The 19,834-nt window shown below is 36.2% G+C and overlaps 3 protein-coding genes across 7 annotated transcripts; 1 reads left to right on the top strand and 2 right to left on the bottom strand.

Moving 5' to 3' along the window:
• Window positions 1–4,198: 4,198 nt before the first annotated feature.
• On the top strand, window positions 4,199–8,108 carry LOC126922066 (uncharacterized). 2 transcript variants are annotated; one of them, XM_050734265.1, is made up of 4 exons: window positions 4,199–4,361; window positions 5,189–5,416; window positions 6,016–6,227; window positions 6,612–8,108. In XM_050734265.1, the coding sequence occupies exons 1-4, from the start codon at window positions 4,359–4,361 to the stop codon at window positions 7,330–7,332; spliced, it is 1,164 nt and encodes a 387-aa protein (XP_050590222.1). In that variant the 5' UTR covers window positions 4,199–4,358; the 3' UTR covers window positions 7,333–8,108. The 2 variants fall into 2 exon arrangements, with proteins under 2 accessions (XP_050590222.1, XP_050590221.1); XM_050734264.1 differs by lacking the exon at window positions 4,199–4,361 and having other exon boundaries at window positions 4,932–5,416.
• On the bottom strand, window positions 7,657–11,006 carry LOC126921946 (muscle M-line assembly protein unc-89-like). Its single transcript, XM_050734029.1, has 5 exons — window positions 10,992–11,006; window positions 10,442–10,953; window positions 9,743–10,044; window positions 9,084–9,340; window positions 7,657–9,013 (listed from the first exon to the last, which is right to left on the bottom strand). Exons 1-5 carry the CDS (start codon window positions 11,004–11,006, stop codon window positions 8,309–8,311), a joined length of 1,791 nt encoding a protein of 596 aa, XP_050589986.1. The 3' UTR covers window positions 7,657–8,308.
• LOC126922049 (uncharacterized) lies at window positions 10,750–18,106 on the bottom strand. 4 transcript variants are annotated; one of them, XM_050734239.1, is made up of 12 exons: window positions 16,065–16,292; window positions 14,961–15,215; window positions 14,471–14,731; window positions 13,654–13,926; window positions 13,053–13,316; window positions 12,740–12,909; window positions 12,558–12,629; window positions 11,852–12,138; window positions 11,569–11,730; window positions 11,388–11,498; window positions 11,052–11,236; window positions 10,750–10,953 (listed from the first exon to the last, which is right to left on the bottom strand). In XM_050734239.1, the coding sequence occupies exons 4-11, from the start codon at window positions 13,912–13,914 to the stop codon at window positions 11,052–11,054; spliced, it is 1,512 nt and encodes a 503-aa protein (XP_050590196.1). In that variant the 5' UTR covers window positions 13,915–13,926; window positions 14,471–14,731; window positions 14,961–15,215; window positions 16,065–16,292; the 3' UTR covers window positions 10,750–10,953. The 4 variants fall into 4 exon arrangements, with proteins under 4 accessions (XP_050590196.1, XP_050590197.1, XP_050590195.1 ...); XM_050734240.1 differs by lacking the exon at window positions 14,961–15,215; XM_050734238.1 differs by lacking the exons at window positions 14,471–14,731; window positions 14,961–15,215; window positions 16,065–16,292 and adding an exon at window positions 17,943–18,106.
• Window positions 18,107–19,834: the final 1,728 nt, after the last annotated feature.

Below are 19,834 nucleotides of genomic sequence, written 5' to 3'. Positions count from 1 at the left end.
AATGACTTTTTGAAGAGAATTCACCCACCACACGTCGTTCTTGTATTGCGGATGTCCTTGCTCGATACTCATCTCGGAATATTACCAAAGGATATCTTATCTGTCTTTTCTTGTAACAACAGAGACTCGAGACTTCAACGAAAAAACAGGCTTTCGTGTTTTTAGAAGATATAATTACAGAAAGTTTAAGCAAATGATGAAAAGCTATATAAGTAGTTTTTTGTTATATACCCGTATGTTATAATGAAAAATCGACTGGACGATAGAATTATCTAAATCGCATTTGATACTTTGCTACTGATTGTAGTATGCTTCAATAAATTTATGTTGTCTATTTAATGGATTAAAACGAGTTACGGTATACGACATGTATTAATTATGATGTGTTAAGTGTTATATATACTACCAATTATAAGTAAATATTCGGACATTTCCTGATATCAAGTATAACTTGAACGCTTTCCATTGCTTTTATATTCTAATTATTTTATTATAAATCTGTTGATTTATTCGGATCATGCGTGTTTTATAACGTGAAATGAAAGAGCTGCTTCAATAAGAATGCACCTCCAATAACTCGAATAAGTCAATAAAAACTACCTCAAAATTACAACCAAAAGCAAATCACTTTCTCAAAATGTAGTAATATCGCTATGCTATGAATTGCTAGAATGCGCTATATATAAATATGCAGTTAATTAAATTGAAAATTTATTTACTTCGTACCCCTGTTTTAGTAGGAAAATGCGATGAATGACTAATTTTTCGCGTTCTTGTATCGTACAAGAATTTGGATAATTTCAGAACGAATCTACAATTATCGTCTGGTAGGATACACACGTGGAAAACAAACACTAATAATGGAATTAATATGGGGCGACTGGTTGACGGCGATAACGAAAATTGATTTCATCCCCGTGCCCTTCGTGTCCTCTTTCCACCCCTCTCGTTGTGCTCCTGCGGCTCAGTCTGGTATGGGTATTCTATTTGAACGCGTTGACGTTTCATGGGACACTGCGCAAACCCGGCGACACGCCTCTTTTCTATTGGCACAGCCTGCCAATGATAATTCTTCTACGTACTCAACCATATACCATTTCTGGGTAGCTTTTCCATGCTAGTTCACTGATTTCAGATATCGGTCTCTGTTAATAATTCGTATCTAATTCGGAACATGATCGTTAATAGCATTTTCATATTTATAAATCCGTGTATTCTTATATTTTGCATCCTTCTATAATGGAAGGAAAGACAATTGCACGGTGATATTAATTTGTTAATAATTTTTAAGGGATTAATAATCTTTACGAAACTAATAAGTTGCATAGTAATTTTTAAGAACACATTTCGTAACATCGAAAAGGTTCATAGGTCCAAGTAGAAAATATTAGCTTATGATTTTCTTTCAGTAAATTTTTGATGCATGCATACGTGGTTGCGATTTTATCGATGTTCCATGGCCACAGAGAGTATATTTCACGGGAAATAATTCTAATACCTAATTCGTATTCGTTGGCACGCACAAATTGAGCTGTATTGTTGCTAAACCTGTGGGAAACCGCTACAAAACTCACCCCATACGACTTTTTCTAACTGTACCATAGTTGCTGCTTTTTTTAGGCTGCTTTTATAAGTTTGATGGGAATTTATCGATAGACGTATGAACCTTGAATAGTCATAAATTACGCGAAACTCGAATATAATTTATATTTTTTCATTTTTCATCTTCGTTGTATACAGGTTCCTATACAAAATGTTACGTGCAACAAACTTTTCTAGAAACGAATTCACCGTGTGTAAAGATACGTATCGACGTTATTTATTCATATTTTGCCACACTTCTCTGTTGGGCCAGTATCACAGACCATACGCGGCCGCAATAATGGATCAACGAAGAATGAAAAAAAAAATTATCCCTCGAATTTTACGAATAAGGCACGCGACTGCATTCAAGGGTGACGCACGTGTCGCTTATACGCCTTTTATTTTCAGATTAAGGTGCCGATACAGTTAAAAAGCGGGATCCTAATAGTGGGGTTAAAGGTATACGCTTTTAAATCACTCTCATAACATTGTTTCCCTATTTAGCAAAGTTCAGATGTGTTTAAATCACGACTAACATTTCATTTCCTCTTCTTTTTACATTTTGCGTATATGAAAATTCAGAAATTGCAGAAGCAAGTTGTAATGATTTCTTTGTTCTGTCGTCTAATTCAACAACAATGAAAAAAGAAGAGTTTTGTATGAAATCGTTCTTTCGTTATCGGTGCGTCATGTACATAGAGACTTGTGACTAAATCTGTCTCCACCTTCTTCCTGTTTCATCCCATTAACATCTGTTTCGAAGATGTCTCATGCTTCTCATACAATTAAACGGTAAATAACATCGACTCGTGCCTTATCTAATCGCCAACATTATCAAACGCATACTGAACTTCATTTTCTCCTCGAATCACTCAAACACGCTGTAAAACTTAAAAATACTATCGTTCTTTTTCAATAGCGTTAAGATACGTAAAATAATGATATATTATTCTTTCGTCTCTTCGTGCTTCAGTTCATTTAATAAACATTCGTCTAATGAATCAATTCTATCAAATTATACAATTATCTGACATTCTTGACATAATAACGTAATGACTGGACTGCGGATATTTATGCACTTCGTATATTTACTTTATTATAACGAATATTATACTTTTTATATGCGTACTATGCATTTTTGCATCTTTAAATTTCCTTTAAATGCATCAGATACCGCATGTTCATGCACCATTTAACAATGACTATCTCTATTCAATAATTTATTCTATAGTTGTTTCGTTGCAAACAAATGTTTTCCATAATCATATTGACAATGAGTCTAAGCGAAATTATAGTTAGCTCCCACGCAGATAGGACGGTAATAGCGCTCGAATGATCACGATTGCAGATTTAATCATTTAATCGGGATCGCACGATGACACCCTCCGGATACATCCCGCTGGAAAATCTGTAGCACCCTCCGGAGGTGTCACAATAAAACAGTTCGTGACTGGTGGCCACTTGACAACGGCTAGGGCTTCTCAACCCCTAATGTGTATTAAACAACGCTCCCTTTTTTTTACACCTCCCTGTCCCCCGTTGACTTTGCGGAGCTCGGCTAATAAGAATCTAATTGTTTGGGAACTTGGGAGGTAAAAACTTTCCAAAGTAAAGATATTGTTAGGAAGGAAGGTATAAGTATCCGAAAAATGAAATTTTCCGATAGTAAGCTTCATTTATTCAAGTAGAGATAAAAACAAATTTTTTTAGAATATTTAAGGATCTTATATTTTTGGCTATTAAATTATACAAAATTTTCAATGTAAGTTGTAACTGTAAGTAAAAGTTGTAACTCACTCACATGCGTTTTAATTAATTTTGATATATTTTCGAGCTTTTAATTGTGTCATATAATATTTGGGTTTGATATCAAGAATTAGATATCAATATCTTTTTTACTCACTCACTATTGTTTAACTGTGTGCTGTTAGTTTCATATTAAATTGTTATTATCAGGATTCATCAGCTCGTACAGAGGAAAACATACACACTTTGTACGAGAAAATTACATATTTACAATAAAAGAGAGTTGCCAGTAACGGTTCGGGTAGCGGACTATTCGGATATCAAAATAATTGGATAATATGTACGAGAATACAGAAGGCTCTTAAATATTATGCGTAAAATATTTAAATACTCGTAAACCATAATTTATATAATTTCAAAAATTGTATATAACTACACAATTTTACATAAGTAAAATAAGACATATAATAAGTAATACTTATAATAATACATAAACAAAGAAATGATTATATCTTGCGCTATTTAAAATTAAGTTATAAATCCTTTATCGCATTGAATCGTGTTTATATTATCATGACTATATTTAGAGAAATATTTAGAGGAATATTGAGAATACTTGTTACTGTAATATTTTTCACACTGGACCAGGAGTAATCGATATTTTTTATTTTCATCGTATTCGTCTGATACCTAGGGATCTAACAACGACCTAAGGGTGTTTGGAGGGATACTGGATACGCATGGAACAGTATGGGACGGTCCAGAGAGGAGCTCCACCCATGAGGCCTGCGCTCCGCCTTCCTAAAATTCATTTTCTCGGGGGTTGTACTGCACTTTCTATTAGTTAATTCTGCCCGTCTGGACTCGTCAGTCGGTTTAATATCAGCTACGACAGTAACCTTGGAAAATTTGCCGACAAAGTGTCCACGACTCGTAATCCGTTTTATAAAGAGAAAGTTCTATCAACATTTTACAAAACTAGCCGTGTCTACATGAAAGTAAATGAAGTTAGATTTTAAACTTTAGACATGGTAAGGTCTACTGTGGTGTAAAAATTATTAATATCTCGTGTTAACAATTTTCAACTTTTATCAAGAGAGTGTAGTGTTATCGAGTTAAAAAGTTCACGTGTAAGTGTTACAATCACGCAAGACATCGTACAAACTATTCAATAGTCAACATATATATATGCTTTTTTGATTGTGATTTAACATCAATCTAGTAGATCTTTGCTTACACGAGCTCCATTTATTGCAACAAAATTTTAGTTAGTGTCTGATCAAACGAACACAAGTCGGTTGTACGTGAACTTCTATTTATTGGGCTGCTATCGGTTATACAAATTATCTGTCCTCGACGAGTTAACATAAACGAAGTTCTGTATACTCGAAAGTTTCTAAATTCTATGGATATTTTCCGATACTTTTGCACATAAGTGTATCTTCGTGTTCGAAGACCTATGGAAGCTGCCCGTAAAAAATGACTAAACAATTATTTTTTCCTCACGGAATAAATAAACTCTTTGATTCGTGCAACAGAATAACTCATCCATGCACGGACGTAGATCTATTGAATGTCAGGGACGAAAGTGCGGAGGGAGATCGCGATAGGAGTATCCTGTTGGCGCCTATATAGTCTAATTTCGTGCGCGATAATTCATCCAGATTTCCCGCGACTTTTGTCATCTATCGTTTGTTCTAGTCAGGCGTGTAGAAAAGTCCCGAAAAAACATTAAAAGGTCAAAGCAATCCACCTGAACGTTTAATAGAAGCCACCGTATGATCGTTGGAAGGTGTAGCGTTAAAACTTGCAACGAATGATTCGAGTGAAGTCGAGACGTCTAATTAATAAATTGCAGTCGATGCTGACGTACAATGGCTGCGCTGGAGGAACGGTGGACACGGAGAACGGTTCTCCAGCGGAGTCAATATTGTCCGGCGAAGGAGAACTCGCGGAGGAAGTCGGCGATTCTTCTGGCACGTCGAGAGACACGGAGGAGGAAGCGACGCTCTCGGATGAATTTTATTCCCATGATACCGACGAGGAAGAGGACCAAGGCAAGAAAAGGCGAGATCGCAACAATTCCGTGAGCAGAAATTCTAATTGATCTTAATTGCGAATTACGCTGACAAATCGCTTGATAGTTTAACTCATTAAACTATCGCCCAACGTTGTGATAACGTAGTTTCTCTTTCAATCAGTTTACTGTATCAAAGACTGCTTTCCAACGTTGTGGCGTTCCAAGGATTTATTTAATATTTTTTTCCTCGCTATCTTCTCTACCCAGAGATTCTACGTAACTTTATGAAATTTAAAGAAATTGCAGCGTTTATAAAATTATGGTAATTCATATACTGTTTGGTCTTTAATAGGTTAATCGTCGATATAAACGCGTGACAGTAGAATTCTTATAAATAGACTGCGGATTGTTTACGCATTTATGGAAAATTTATAGACGCAAAAATTGATAGAATGCATATAATATACAAAAACATATAAAATATTCAAAGTATAATACTTGTTATTATATTTAACGAGTGACACAAATCTCTGTGTAGATTCCATTTATTTATTGAAATTTTAATAAAAATATAAATTTATATAAATACTCATAATCTATTTATAAATGTATACGATTGAAAAATTGTGTTCCGATGATCCTTAAAATTCCTAATAATTTCATAGCTAGACGGCATTTCGTCTTCCGGCAGTGGTCACCTCGGTTCACCAACTTCTCGTGTAGGGACTTTGGGAGTTCGAAAGTTATTCACGAACAGCCGTGAACGTTGGAGACAACAGAATGTTAGTGGAGCCTTTGCCGAGCTTCGAAAATTGGTGCCTACTCATCCACCGGATAAGAAACTATCCAAGAATGAGATCTTACGAATGGCGATTCGGTAAATTTTAACAATAAACAATTTATATCGTTGATTGTTGGACTGTGAGTGCACAATGATATATGTACATATCCTTTTACACTATGTTACAGTATCACATATGAACAATGAAACTTATTTTTTGTTTATAGCGACTTAACAGTCTAAGAAATTAATTGTCAAAGATAGTGCAAACACAAACATAAATTGTGTTATTTTTTGTGTTCAAAGTGAGAGATCTCGAAAACTGCTCGTTATTATAGACCTATGTGCTTCAATTTGAGATTCTACGTTCTATGTGCTACATAAATAGTAACATACATTCTCCATAAATAGTAACAATATTTACTATTATAGTAATATTAATAATATTTACTCCATGATCTAAAACTCCATATTTTATAGGTACATACGACTGCTAAGCAACGTTCTGGAATGGCAAAAGGCGCAAGAACGAAACGAAGTGACGCAACACGAGGTCCGAATCAAATGCGAGCCCAATCTTGCCACTCACAATTCAACGGGTTATCTCATAAAATCCTCGACATCATACTTGAAACAGGAGAAGCATACAAGCGAGAACCACGCGTACAGAACGAGCTTCAGTAGCCAAAAACAACCACAGCATCCGATATCTCACGTAGTGTGTGATAAGAACGGAAACAATTTGTTAATGATCGCGCCTTCTGGTCACAGTATAACAAATGCTGCGTGCAAAAGAAGCATGACACCGTCAACGGTCGTTGCACAAAATCCTCTTCCGCCAACCGCGTTGACCAACGGAAGTTTGACGCGATCTTTGTCTGGTTCGCGATCTTCCACCTTTCCAAAGTCGCCTCAAATAAACGCTCAGGTCGTAACTAGCTCGAGTATTCTAACAAATTGTTCGCCGAGTGTTTCTGTAACGAGTAGCGCGTCCACTATTAGCGGAAGTGCGGTAAATTCTGGCCAGAAGAGGCCAAAAATCGAGAAAGAGGAAGAGGAACAATTATCCGGGCAAAGCAGAGATTGTAAATCTTTGACGTCCTCGGTGCACGGGATACCCACAAGGAAGAGGGTAAAGATGTTCGTTAAAGACTCTAGTGCAGGATTTCGTAGCGATTTTCGAAATATCGAGCGTAAATAAGATGGACGATCGTGTGAATTTTTGAAAATAGCTTTCTTTCATCAATTGAAACTGTTCTTGCAGGAGTAATCGATCGATATGTTTGAAAGCCCGTAATTTTAAGAGATAACTTCGATTTCGATAAATTAGACCTAATTTATTTGTTCGTTTATGGTTTGATTTACGGGTTTGTTATTCGGGATAGGATCGTAAGTTACAAAATTGTAAGTTTGTTTTTTAAGTGCAATCTAGTCTAGAATAAGTTGTTTTGATAGTACCGTGAGTTTAAGGTGCGAAGGATCGTGATGTTTCTTCGTGTAAAATCAAGATGATTGAGATGTCATCTTTTTTTTTTAAAGAATATTTTATTAGTTAAATCGTATTACATATTACTTGTACGGTATTAGGTACACTTTTCTTTTACGTTTTACATTCTGTCGCGATCGTACATGAAGTAATGCAACGTTTTTCAACGTCGTACAATAATTATTGGAAATCAATTTCATTTGAAACTTCATAAAGGATATCGATTCCTTTCAAAATCATGATTGAATAGCTGCATACCGTTCGACGATATCGTCATAAATTATACTCTTACAAGAATCCTCCATATATAAAACACCATTTCCGGCGTACGGCACACATATTCAAAAATTTGACACCGAATTGTGGCAAAAGGGAGAATTTCAGGTGCTAGTGAACTTCCAACGACTACGTGTGTAACATTTGATTAGAACAACTGTCTTACTAACGACCACGGGCTGACGAAATAAATTATTGAACGTAAATTTATCAAACTCACGTATCTTTTTATATCTCGTCTACCTTCGATCACCTCTCTCACAACATTTTTTATATCTATAACTTCCCACAAATAATCAGTTCTGTCGAAGAGAATTCACTGAGGAATCAAATTTTTCAAAAACGTCCTCGATACATCGACGAAGATTCTACTTATTCATCGTGTTAATCAAAAATAACCATTTCTCCACCCATCTTACGTCAGGTACACCTTATATCTCGTACTGTCCCTCTTCTGGCGTTCGGAGGTCTGTTTGAGACGAGCAGCCGCGTAACGATCGTCGTTCCATTCTATCGGCGGAACAGGCGTCGCTGGTCTCTCTTCCGTTTGACTGAAAGCTCTTCGTGGCGGAAGTTCCACCATTTGTCTGCTGCTCTTGCAGTCCACGCTTGCTCTTTTAGCCGAATAGTTGGCCACGCTAACGTAACTCGCGTCGCTTGGGCGGGACTCTTTTTTCGTAGGAGTTACAGGAGATACTTCAGCATAACTTCCCCTGGATTTGGTACTAGCGTCCGAAGGCCTCTTCTTCTCGGCTTGAAATCGACTTCTTGGTGAATCTTCCGAGCGCGTCGATCTCACCGATCGAATCGAACCTTCAGCACGCGTCAGTCGAATCGAATCTGTCCGCGTCGAGCGCACCGAACTTCCTGTATTTGATCGGGTGGATGCACGACGAGCTTTTTCGTCGTAGTCATCGGAGTAGGTTCGCCTTTCCTTGATCTTTGGCTTCGCCAAACCTAGATCTTCGCTGTATCGGAGTCTCTCGTTGAACTTTCTTAAACGTTCCTCGTACTCACTGTTGTAAACGTCGGAGGAAGTACTTGGATGTGGTCCATCTTTCTTTGGAGTCCTTGGTCGTTTGGGTTCTTGGTGGTCAGACTGTACCTTCGTATCCTTCAGCTGCGACATTTTCAATAAGAATGCAATAAGAATGTATAGAACTGGAATGTGTTCTATAGTTTATGCTTACCTTGATCACGTTCATTCTATCATTAAACTCCAAATCTTGGCTATTTCTACGAGCAGATAGACTAGTCCTTTCCTCTTCGCTGCTGCTTTTACTTATCCACGTGTTCCCACGTCGAGCATTTATCGCCCTTTTCGGCCACTCGTTTTCTGTTTTGAAGTCGTATAGATCTCGCATGCGTTGGGTAAGCCTTTTCGATTGTTCATTGGCGTCAGGGGAACGCTTGGTCGTTGGCGAATCTCGACTTGAGTCCGATTTATCTGCAATTAATTATGTTAATTTTCCATATTTGGAACAATGTAAATTTTTCCGTATCCTTTATAACAAGAAGAGCTTCAGACTTGTCTTCCCCCCCCCCATTTCAATAAAATTTGGTGCGATGGTGGGTCTATACGTAAAATAAACATAACTGTAATTTCAGTTGCAGATGGCTAATCGATTATGAGTAAAATACATTTAGAGCTTACAAAAATCACACATTGCCAGATGTTTAAGTATTGAAGCGAATCATTCAATGATGACTAAAGCTTGACGACGTTTACATGTAAGATATATAAGACTTTGAATTTCTTCCTGGGGTCGTATCCAATTGAGAGAACATTTTTTCCAGAACAATTTGATTCTGAAGTTCCTCTTGTAAGAATCGTACTTATATTGATTACCTTGTCTTGGACTAGACTCGGCACTCGTCTTCGACGCCATTGGCGCGAATTTTCGTAGCGGCTCCCACTTGGGCGATTCGCTTTTAACGCTTTTAAGCTGTGATCCGTCAGTCGCGTGACACGCTTCCGTCGCGGAAGGCTTTCTTTCCGTGTTCATTCGCGGTATTGGACAAGGGGATGGATTCTTGACGAACGTCATCCATCTGGTTGCGGCGTTTTTCGTGATTTCGCAGCTGTTGCTGATCCTTGCGAACGGGGATGCATCGTAGCGGAACCTTGAGGTGTTAATTTGCGGTAGCCACCTAAAGGTATTTGGTATCAGAAATCCAGTGTGTCGAGACTCGATACATTTTGTTTAAGCGCCAGAAATGGTCAGTTAATCAAACGTTTTGTTTTTTTATCTTATTCCTCTTACATATTATACGTATGCATTATATTTACCGAATAAACGAGAGCTGCATTATCATTATTATTTTTTGTTCTTTTTGGTGTTGTGCCATATACATTTCTATCCACACAACGACCGACATTAAATTATTACTATTCTATGTACATATAATTTTCATGACAATATAGTTAACCTCTAGTGATTAATATAATTAGTGCAACACCTCGGTATTTATCACGAGTGTACGCGGCTTTAATCGATTCGTTCACGGCATTGGTTTCTTTTTGACTAGGAAAATGTGCTCTGTCAACCTCGTGGCGATCGTTCTGGGGTCGCTGCATTCCGTATGCCTTCGTTCTTCGACTAGTTTCTCTTTCTTTAAGTGGCTGACGTCCGCGCTATGACTTCTGCCGGCCGTCTGTCTGTATGAGGCTGGCGAGGACGTATCGTTTTTCTTTTCTTCGGCTCCCTTCGTCGTTTCTTCTTCTTTTGTAGGAGACAATTTCTTTGGTGTACCCATGTCCGTTGTGCTATCCGCTATGGATTCCTCGGTTTCGCTCGACACCGAACGTCGTTTCTCTTCGTCTCTCGACGACTGTTGCGCTTTTTTCAACGCTGGTTGGATTCGCGTGATATTTTTCGGCAATGGGACCCATTTGGAGGGATCGAGCTTGCTCGTATCTGGTATCTCTGTGTGTCTTCTCTCCTCGACTCGTCTTTCTGTGTATTTCTTCAAGCAATCGACATCTGCGCTACGACTTCTTTGACTACGTGGAGATCGTGATGGTCTTCGCTGACCGGTGCCCAATGGGCCAGCCCTTTCCTGGATTTAGAAATTGTAAATCCTCGTTATTGTTATACTCCTTTCCCGATCATAAATGATTATCGACCAATTACGAGTTAACATGAAAGATAATTCACCTAAGCAAGGTGTAGCTTCGCGTAATCTGATATATGCAAAATACCATGCTGCGCAGATGCAATGTGCAAGCTGGCTCCACATGCTCGAGGATTTATTCTGAAAGTATGCAATTCTGCGATTTGAGTACTACACGCTGCCGCTGAATCTCCACTCGATGTCAAATGCCCGCTCCAGAATTCGTTTCCTACGAGTTAAGCGATTGATTTTAGCAACCACCCTGCATAATTAGATTTAACGATAATTTTAATGGAAAGCACGCTTAAAATTACGAAGCTGTTATTATTATTATTATTAATGACAAACATGATTTTAATTAATGGAAATTTTTCGACAACCTGGCAAAGCGTTTCCATCCCACGCGTACGTCACTACGAGAAGTTTATTCGCGTCCGAGGCTCTGAATAGTTTGCTATGAGGTTCCCTGAGAGCGAAGTGAATTCTTATATCTGGAAAATGATATGCTCTTTGTACTAATTGTCTGTGCTAAATAGCCGAGAATTGAGATTGGTAGCAAACCTCCAAGATAATCGCCGTTTCCAGCGTCGCCGCACTTCCGCTGTTGGAAATACGCGAACATTATATCGGATACGTATCTCAGTTTCTTGTTCATTTTCCTAAGGGCGATCTCGAAAGTCTTTAAAAAATATACTTCTTGCTCTTGAGTAAGTCTCCATACCCCTGAAAATATTTTTCCTTGTTACGGAAATTTAAAACGCTTATAAAGTTATGGCGTTGAATTACAAATATTTCACGAGGTTAAATAACTTTGAATTTGAATTTTGAAGTTTTTCTTACTAACCGAGGCCAAAGCCGACAACGTGTAAGAAAGCAGTCGTGTTTTGCTTCTCCGCTCGTGTATTTGCTTCGAGAAGTATGATTTCTACGGTGAGCAGTGTCCTTTTCATGTAATTCTCGATATCGAAGACTGTTTGACTTATCAACGAGAGATATCTTCTGTTTTCTTTTGATTTAATTCGTTTCAGCGTTTCCTCGTACAGCGGATGGTATTCCTCGCCATAAAATTTGGCCCATAAAACTCGCAGCCCACGTATCTCTTCCGAGCTTCCAGCTGTTTGCGGCCCGTATCTGTTATACAGATATCACCAAGTATTCACAATTCTTTATTAAATGCTATGCAAACATTTTTCATTTTAAATATAGAATAAGCATTTGCCATAACGTAATGGAACAGCGTTTTTTAAACTACAGTTTTGTTCGTTATTTTTGCAGAATTTTGTTGCCGCGCACTAGATGATCTTTTACAATCTTTTGAAAAAACTTTTTCGCACAACAAAAAATATATAATTATTAATACCTGATCAATTTAAAGATATGCTATAACTTTTACTAAATGTCTATAACACTCAAATAGACAAGACTCGCTAAACATCAACCTGAGAAAGAAATTATTTACAAAAAAGAACGTTAAAAACGAACACATTAAAATCAAGATGTACGACAGATTAGCTTTTTGTGCATTCTGCATGATAAAGTTTACAACTCACCCATTCTCGGCAGTATTTTGCAGAGGAGTAATAAGGATGTCCTGGTATTCCATAAAGCGTGGGCGTTCAAATCTGCAAACAATCAGCAGAAAGTGTAAATAATACGAGCTTCCACAAATATGTAAGTATATTTTTACGTATTTAGCTTTATTAACGATGAGCGTTAAATAAACATAGAAAACCTTGTTCCCACGACACCTATAATGACTCCTCTCGGCTGTACAGAGTCTGGATCGGTACTCACGACGCCTCTGTTCTCGCGCGAGCCGTCGTTTATGAATTCTGTGTGGGAAGACATCGCCATCATCGCGGACAATTTGATCTCATCGTATGACAAACATTTCGTTAATACCTATTAGTAACAAAATTCCGATGGTTACGGTTATTTTCAAAGTAATAACTATTTTTAATGAAATTCTTGTATTCAATGAAACTAAAAGATGTTTAGGTAATCTTTTAAAAAATTACCATGTTTAAGCAAGACAGATAACTAACCAGTGGTTCTTTCTCGTGATCCGTGCCAACATTTTCCCATCCGTCCACGCCTGTCTTACCGTCGATTAATTTCCATCGATCATCAGATCCATAGAAATGCACGGCTCGCTTTTCTAGCAAACGGTGAATGAATTGTACCAAGCCCATATCTTTATACATGGCTCTCTCGATTGCACTACCATAGAGCCGTTTATGCTTCAACCATCGAGCTAACAATGGTAACATTGCTTCGTGTATCACAGGATAAACCGAATTCGCGTTCATCTGCAATTGAATCTGTTTCGTAAAATCTTACACATAATGGAAATAATAATTTAGACCGCGGATGTTTATGCAAATTCAAATTTTTATGAACGCAAGTATAAGCAGAGATTTGTTTCATTCATTAAATACTATAACGTTATTGAAATTACTATAATTCGGACACTTTATATATTTTTGCATACTATGTGTATTCTTTGCATTTTCCATAAATCTTTAATCTTCCATGAATGCATAAACATCCGTAGTTTAGTAATAAGAATTGAAGAGAAACAAATATAATATTACAATAGTGTTATAAAATAAATGATAGTTTGTAAGAAAAATTTAATAGTCCAACCTCAAGGGTGTTTGTGCTAATTCCCCTGTCTCTCAGCGTGGAACATCTTACGGTGTTAATAGGAAAGTTTATAGGAAACGCCTCGCTTCGCTCAATGATTTGCGGCAGAGTGGTGGGTGTGGATGTCGATACATCGATGCATCTTCTGAGTAATTCCTTGGTGTCATCGTCAAATGGAACGCCATCCGGAGCGCCAAGCGTGTTCTCCCACGATATTTCCGGTGGTTCCTTCAACAACACCTGTTGACGAGTATCTTCCATCTGTCGTTGATTCTGTAAAATTACGTAAAATCAAAAAATCAAACGGCTGCGAAAATATTTACGCGATAATGATTTATGCTGAGTGAAATTCTCGTTCGGATCGATAAATCACGGTTCTGAAACCTGACGAGCGTGGTCGACTTAAAAAAAGAACGGCTCGAGTATAATTAAACCTTTGTACGTTGATCGACCGAATCCCTTGACCAGAAGCGTGTCGTCCTTAACTTTTCCCTTGCAATCGGAAAGACCCGACATTTTTGTAAATTTTTTTCTTTTTTCTTTCTTTAACTGTATTTCAAATAAGTTTCTTTTGGAGCGTTATAAGTTGCGCGGAATAATAGAGACACGCAAGGTTCCGAAGAAAATTTGCAAAACCAAAGTCGCATTCTATTAATACGCGCGCTGATTAGAGCAAGGACGCGATCTCTTTGATACTTGAGCATGAAATCCGTTAAGTAGCGGAAAATGTAACCGTTCACCCTAGCGAGTTACGCTGAACGAGCTCCGAGCCCCCGACAGCCCCGCAACGCGAAGTAAACTTCATTTTTCTGTTTACCGATTCTGCCACCTGAGCGACAGGGGTGAGCAAGAATTAAGGCTAGCCCGCGGCCATGGAAAAATCGACACAGCACCGATTTTTTTTTTTTTATTTTCTGGTAAACAAGCGATTTCTTCTTGTTCTGTTACTCGTTCAAACTTCTGCCAGTTGCAGCCTGTCTTTGATGAATTCCAATGAAACGCTGTTGTTCTCATTGTTCTTTTTATCTCTGAATTCAATCAATTTCCAATATACATCGTTTCCCCTTGTATTTATTATCTAGAGAGAATAAGAAAGGTATTTCCGTCAATGGAAAGATATTTTTAACAATTATTTAGAAGAATTTCAAGAATCGAGAAAATAGTTTGTTTAAAAATAGGAACGAGCGATTTATTAAGATTTTCGTTAATTGCAAATGAAACGAACTTTGCAAATACAACAGTACACGCTATACGTCACTATGTAAATAAAGCCACAAGATTGGATTCAACAAGCAAATCGCACGTACGTGATAAATGCTGGAATCAGCGAGACGTAATATTGGTAGATTCGCTATAATTGCGCACTTGCCGCTGTTATACATTCTTCTAACGATTCGATTACAATGATTGTTTATTTTAATTTTGCTATCCTATTGATTCTTAAACACAATGGCTTAAAAAATATTATTTTTGAAAATAAAGTATATTACGAAAGATGATAAGATAAGATACGATAACATAAGACGTAATACTTCTTTGATACCATATTTCACTAATTCCTTCTAAAACAAAAGAAAAAATCTATTATTAACAATAATTCATCATCTCCATAAGAAAAATATTTCCTTCCAATAATAACTTCTTCAAACGAATAAAGCGCGCACAATGAAGCGCGTGTAAACGAAATAGAGCACACAATTCAATATGTATAACAATACACCATGTTTCTCTTCTATATGTTTATTCGATGCTATTTGAATTTCCTGATAAGTATACAGTGTGTCACGGTCTAACTCGTGCACCCTTATAAATATAAGAATAACGTTTTTAAAACCGAATCAGACGACTTGACCTTTTTGTGAAGTTAATAGAATTAGTTTACTAAATGACGTGTCAGAAAAATGTTGAAAAACTTGCAATTGGTTAAAATCGCGAAGGAAATAGTAATGGTCACCTTTTACAACTTTTCTATCGGGGCCTGTAATGGAGATTTAAAGAACACGTTTATGTCAGTTATACATATCTATACTAAAAATATCGAAATCGCTTGATGGGGAAACAGGCATCGAAAGGTGTAAGCATATTTAAATTTATTACGGTTAGCTATAGGCGGGAAATCGTGAAAAATTGTGATTCTCATCATTTTTAATCGTTTGTAGCTCATAACGACATTAACCGATTTTGATGAAATTGTCAAAGCTTTTCACACGTCACCTAGCAAACTGATCTTTTTAACTTTTCAAATAAAAAGAAAAAAAAAAAGAAAGAAAGAAAAGGAGGAAAAATCAAGTCTTTAAAGTTATTCAGTTTTTGATTATGACTCACTGTATACATATGTACTATCCTGTGTAGAATACTTATGTATACTCAATAGATCGCGTTAATTTACGGGCGGGAATAACAAAACTCACCTGACGTATGCAACAGGCGAACAGTGACATATCGCTTGCTTTAAAGCGTTTCTTAGACGATAAACGTGTACGGTGTTTACTAATAACAATGTGCTTAGAACGCACTACAGCTGTTTCATTCACGAAATTTCCCTTGAAATTCACGGAATGCCGCTGGCTGAGTTTCGCGATCAATCGAATGATGCGTCCGGACGAGACGAGACGCAAAACGAAACTTGTGCATGAGGTACAAAGTAACAAAGTACACATGCGTATCTGATAGCTCGTACTTGCGCACATTTTCTCGTAGTATACCTTATATATGGTTACCGGGAAATTTAAGTAAATTGATTTATAGACCATATCTTTCATTGTTTGATCGACTTATGAAATTCGATAGTATAATGGATGGTTTTTAGATATTGTAATAGTAAAATTAGTCTTCGAAATTGTTCGTGATGGGAACTGATATCGAAGAATGAATAAGTATGTTCTTATTGCCATGGCATTTAAATAGTACGCATGGAATTTGAATGGTCGTTATGTTGGAAGATGTTAATGAAGGTACAATCGGTCGAGTATTCCGTGAGAAAAACCTGTACTTTAAGGAAGATGATTTCTAACCTCACGTGTTCCAGTGACGGATTCAGAGGGCGGGAGGGTAGCTAAAGGGGCAATCGCCTTATTTTAGAGATACTAGAATATAAATTACAAACAAATTTTAAATTTTGTAAAAGAAGGTTCAATAATAACATTTATGTATTTCTACGCATTTTGACTCCTTTCATCAGAAAATGCTCCTGGTCCGCCACTGACGTGTTGCACTATAAGTCGATACTGCTCAGTACATTGTGTTTACAGTACAAATGTTTACAATGAAAAGAATTATCTCATTCAAAATATTTTAATGTTAATATAACCATCTGTCATAAAAATATTTGTTATAAAATTAATTTGTATAGTAAAACAAAATATGAAATATGAAAAATTAAATGTAATAATAATATTTTTATAAAATGTTATTAATTATTAAGCAATATCTTTATAAAAAAAAATATGCTTTATAAAAAAAATAGCTTTATAATGGCTTTTTATGTTACTAAGGATGTTAAAAGAATACACGGTTATACTTTGGAGACCTATAACGTAACTCTTTTGCTCAACAACGAACTTTTTTTAAGCTAACAAATACTGGTAGTTCCATATATATTCTCATAGAATTAATACAATAAAGGAAAAATTAATAAATTGCGTCAAAGTTAACAATATACAATTAAAAGCAAAACAGTAATATAAATAAAAGATAACAAATTTCTTCAAATATTAGATATAAAATAAATGATAAATTAAATTATTAATTTAACTTTCAAAATGCATTTGTGTATAATTAAAAAAGTAACGAAAATGTATATTGTCTTATTGATTATATACAATATATCATACTATAAATACTTTATAACATAATATCTGTAAAAGAGATGGCATAATAAAGAATTTAATCTTTATTTATTATAAACTGGCAATTTAAATTAAACATGTATTGCGCGGTATACACGAGTTCCATCTAACGACTATCGTTGTAATTACCATGATACCGACAGTTCTTTCGGTATAATTTCTCACTAATTGTCACATAGTTTAAGTATCCTAACAAGTGCTTATGCAATGAAACTCATCACTGAATCTGGTCCACTATCGAAGACGTTAAACAGTCCTTCTTTCTCTAAAATTTTCGGGACGCGTTTGACTTTAAAACCGGTTTTACGATTTACATTCTGGAATATCGGCGAAAGCAAAGAATGTTCTCTCATTCAGGATACGTTCACAGACGATTAGTCCCTTTGATGCCGCCATTCTCTTATCTTAAAAAATATCTTACATTAACCGTTTTTTACGTACTTCTGCAGGAGTATGCTTCTTCTGTATTATTGTATTAATATATATATTGTATAATATATATTGTATTAATATTACACAAACACTGGAGACTGAGAAAAACGTAAAAACCATTTTACTAATACGTAATTAAACGCAATATTAGCACGATTACTATAAGGCACCGACTGTGCTACAGGTTACTACAGGCGTCGCGCAATCGGTACCGTTTACTGAGCGCTAACTTTAGACGGCGCTAGTATGTGCAGTTTATTACATGAATGCGGATTTATAGTAATCGTTAGGAATGAAAGAGATAAAAAGAATTTTTAAAAAGTTATGAATCTTAAATAAATCATAGATTTATATATGCCACTATAACGAATATTCCGAATCCTGTGCAGGAGGTCGGCTACAGTCAATTCGCATGGTATGGCAGAAATTCGATGTTGACACGGTTATCGAGTGAGGGATGGTAGGAAGGTATGCATGGACGTATAAGCGTAACGAGCGTCAAACATCATTGGAACGAGGAAAAGAGAGGGAACGAGAAAAACAAGGAAGAACGTCGATAAAACTGAGGTGAAGACCATACGGTGAATGTACGGTATGCCGAACCCCCATTTTGTAGGCAAGTAGTTAGTCCCTCTCTCTTTACGACGGCTCAGGAACGGCTCGAGACCACTGTGTTTGAATGACTTTTTGAACAAGTACGCTGAGTGCCTACTAATTATTCACTACCGGGCATAACGGGTCTTTAAACAAATTTATTTTTTGGACATATTCCCTTCGAGTATCGGTTATCTATACTGTTTCTGTTTCAGATGATGTTATTAAACTAAGCGATATCTAGTGTTGTTTAGTATTGTAAAACGATTAATTTTTGAAGTTGCGAAATAAAGATGTCTAAAAGAAAATTAAATTAACTTCACAATGCAAATATTTCATTTATTATTAGATTATATGTATGTAGTACTTAACGGATTAGCTGGATTTGTAATATATTTGGATTTTAATATATAATATAATTATGTATTAAAAGTTTGTGTATAGTAAGGAATTACAATTGCTCAAATCATTCATGATAATTTGTTGGTCATTGGATGTTTGTTCTCGTACGCTTCACCTTGATATTTGATAGTTTCTTCTTAAGTTTCGCCTGGGATCACGACACGGAGTTTTGGTATGTCGTGCCTTTCCTCCGTTATCCCCGATCCGTAGAGTAAAAGCTAAAACAGTTGTTCAGCATTAATACACAGTAACGTCGAAGCCTAGGTATGGCTTCGCCACATTCTCTAACCTTTTCTTGACGTTTCCTCCAGGTATTTAAAATCAAGTTGATAATTATTCCTGTATATTGAAAAATAATTTAGGTAAATGCGAGTAAGAAAATGTCCAAACCAGATACATAAAGAAAAAATCTGTATGTACAACAAATTATAATTAGCATATGGGAGGATATAATGTATTGTATTTATATTTAATAATAGTCTGTCTTACAGATATCGAAATGTATACAATTTTATTCATTGACAATATTATATCGTCTTTTATATGCTAATATCATGAATATATGATTCGGTTGATTATATTACAACCAAATAAGTCTTGAAAATATGAATTAAAATTGCAGTATAATTATCGTTGTTACATTGTTACATTCATAATCCTAATCTATGTATTAAAGTTAAAGAAAAGGAAAAGAATTTAGCTCCGTTTTTTACTAAAAAACTGAAAATCTATATATTTATGTTTTTGACACGATGGAACCATTCTTATTATCATATCTATTTACTTATATTCTTCATTTTTTAACATACTGGTATGTAGCATAACTAATCTTGTGCGCCAATTGTTTAGATTGTAAACAAGGATCAGAGAGAGCGTGGATCGATCTCGTGACACGGGTTCCGTTG

Source organism: Bombus affinis, chromosome 11 (assembly GCF_024516045.1).
Source record: "Bombus affinis isolate iyBomAffi1 chromosome 11, iyBomAffi1.2, whole genome shotgun sequence".
Lineage (NCBI taxonomy): Eukaryota > Metazoa > Arthropoda > Insecta > Hymenoptera > Apidae > Bombus > Bombus affinis.
The sequence above is the reverse complement of the archived record's forward strand: the minus strand, read 5'-3'. Positions and strand labels throughout refer to the sequence as shown.

Coding starts and splice junctions, on each gene's coding strand:
- LOC126921946 (XM_050734029.1), bottom strand. Junction 10,045..10,441: donor CCCAGAACGATCGCCACGAG/GTTGACAGAGCA, acceptor AAATACCTTTAG/GTGGCTACCGCAAATTAACA. Junction 9,341..9,742: donor CGAGTCTAGTCCAAGACAAG/GTAATCAATATA, acceptor AATTAATTGCAG/ATAAATCGGACTCAAGTCGA.
- LOC126922049 (XM_050734238.1), bottom strand. CDS start 18,053: ATGGTTTTTACGTTTTTCTCAGTCTCCAGTGTTTGTGTAATATTAATA. Junction 12,139..12,557: donor CAAAATACTGCCGAGAATGG/GTGAGTTGTAAA, acceptor TCTGTATAACAG/ATACGGGCCGCAAACAGCTG. Junction 11,731..11,851: donor CGTTGTCGGCTTTGGCCTCG/GTTAGTAAGAAA, acceptor AAATATTTTCAG/GGGTATGGAGACTTACTCAA.
- LOC126922066 (XM_050734264.1), top strand. CDS start 5,147: ATGATTCGAGTGAAGTCGAGACGTCTAATTAATAAATTGCAGTCGATG. Junction 5,417..6,015: donor GGCGAGATCGCAACAATTCC/GTGAGCAGAAAT, acceptor ATAATTTCATAG/CTAGACGGCATTTCGTCTTC. Junction 6,228..6,611: donor ATCTTACGAATGGCGATTCG/GTAAATTTTAAC, acceptor CATATTTTATAG/GTACATACGACTGCTAAGCA.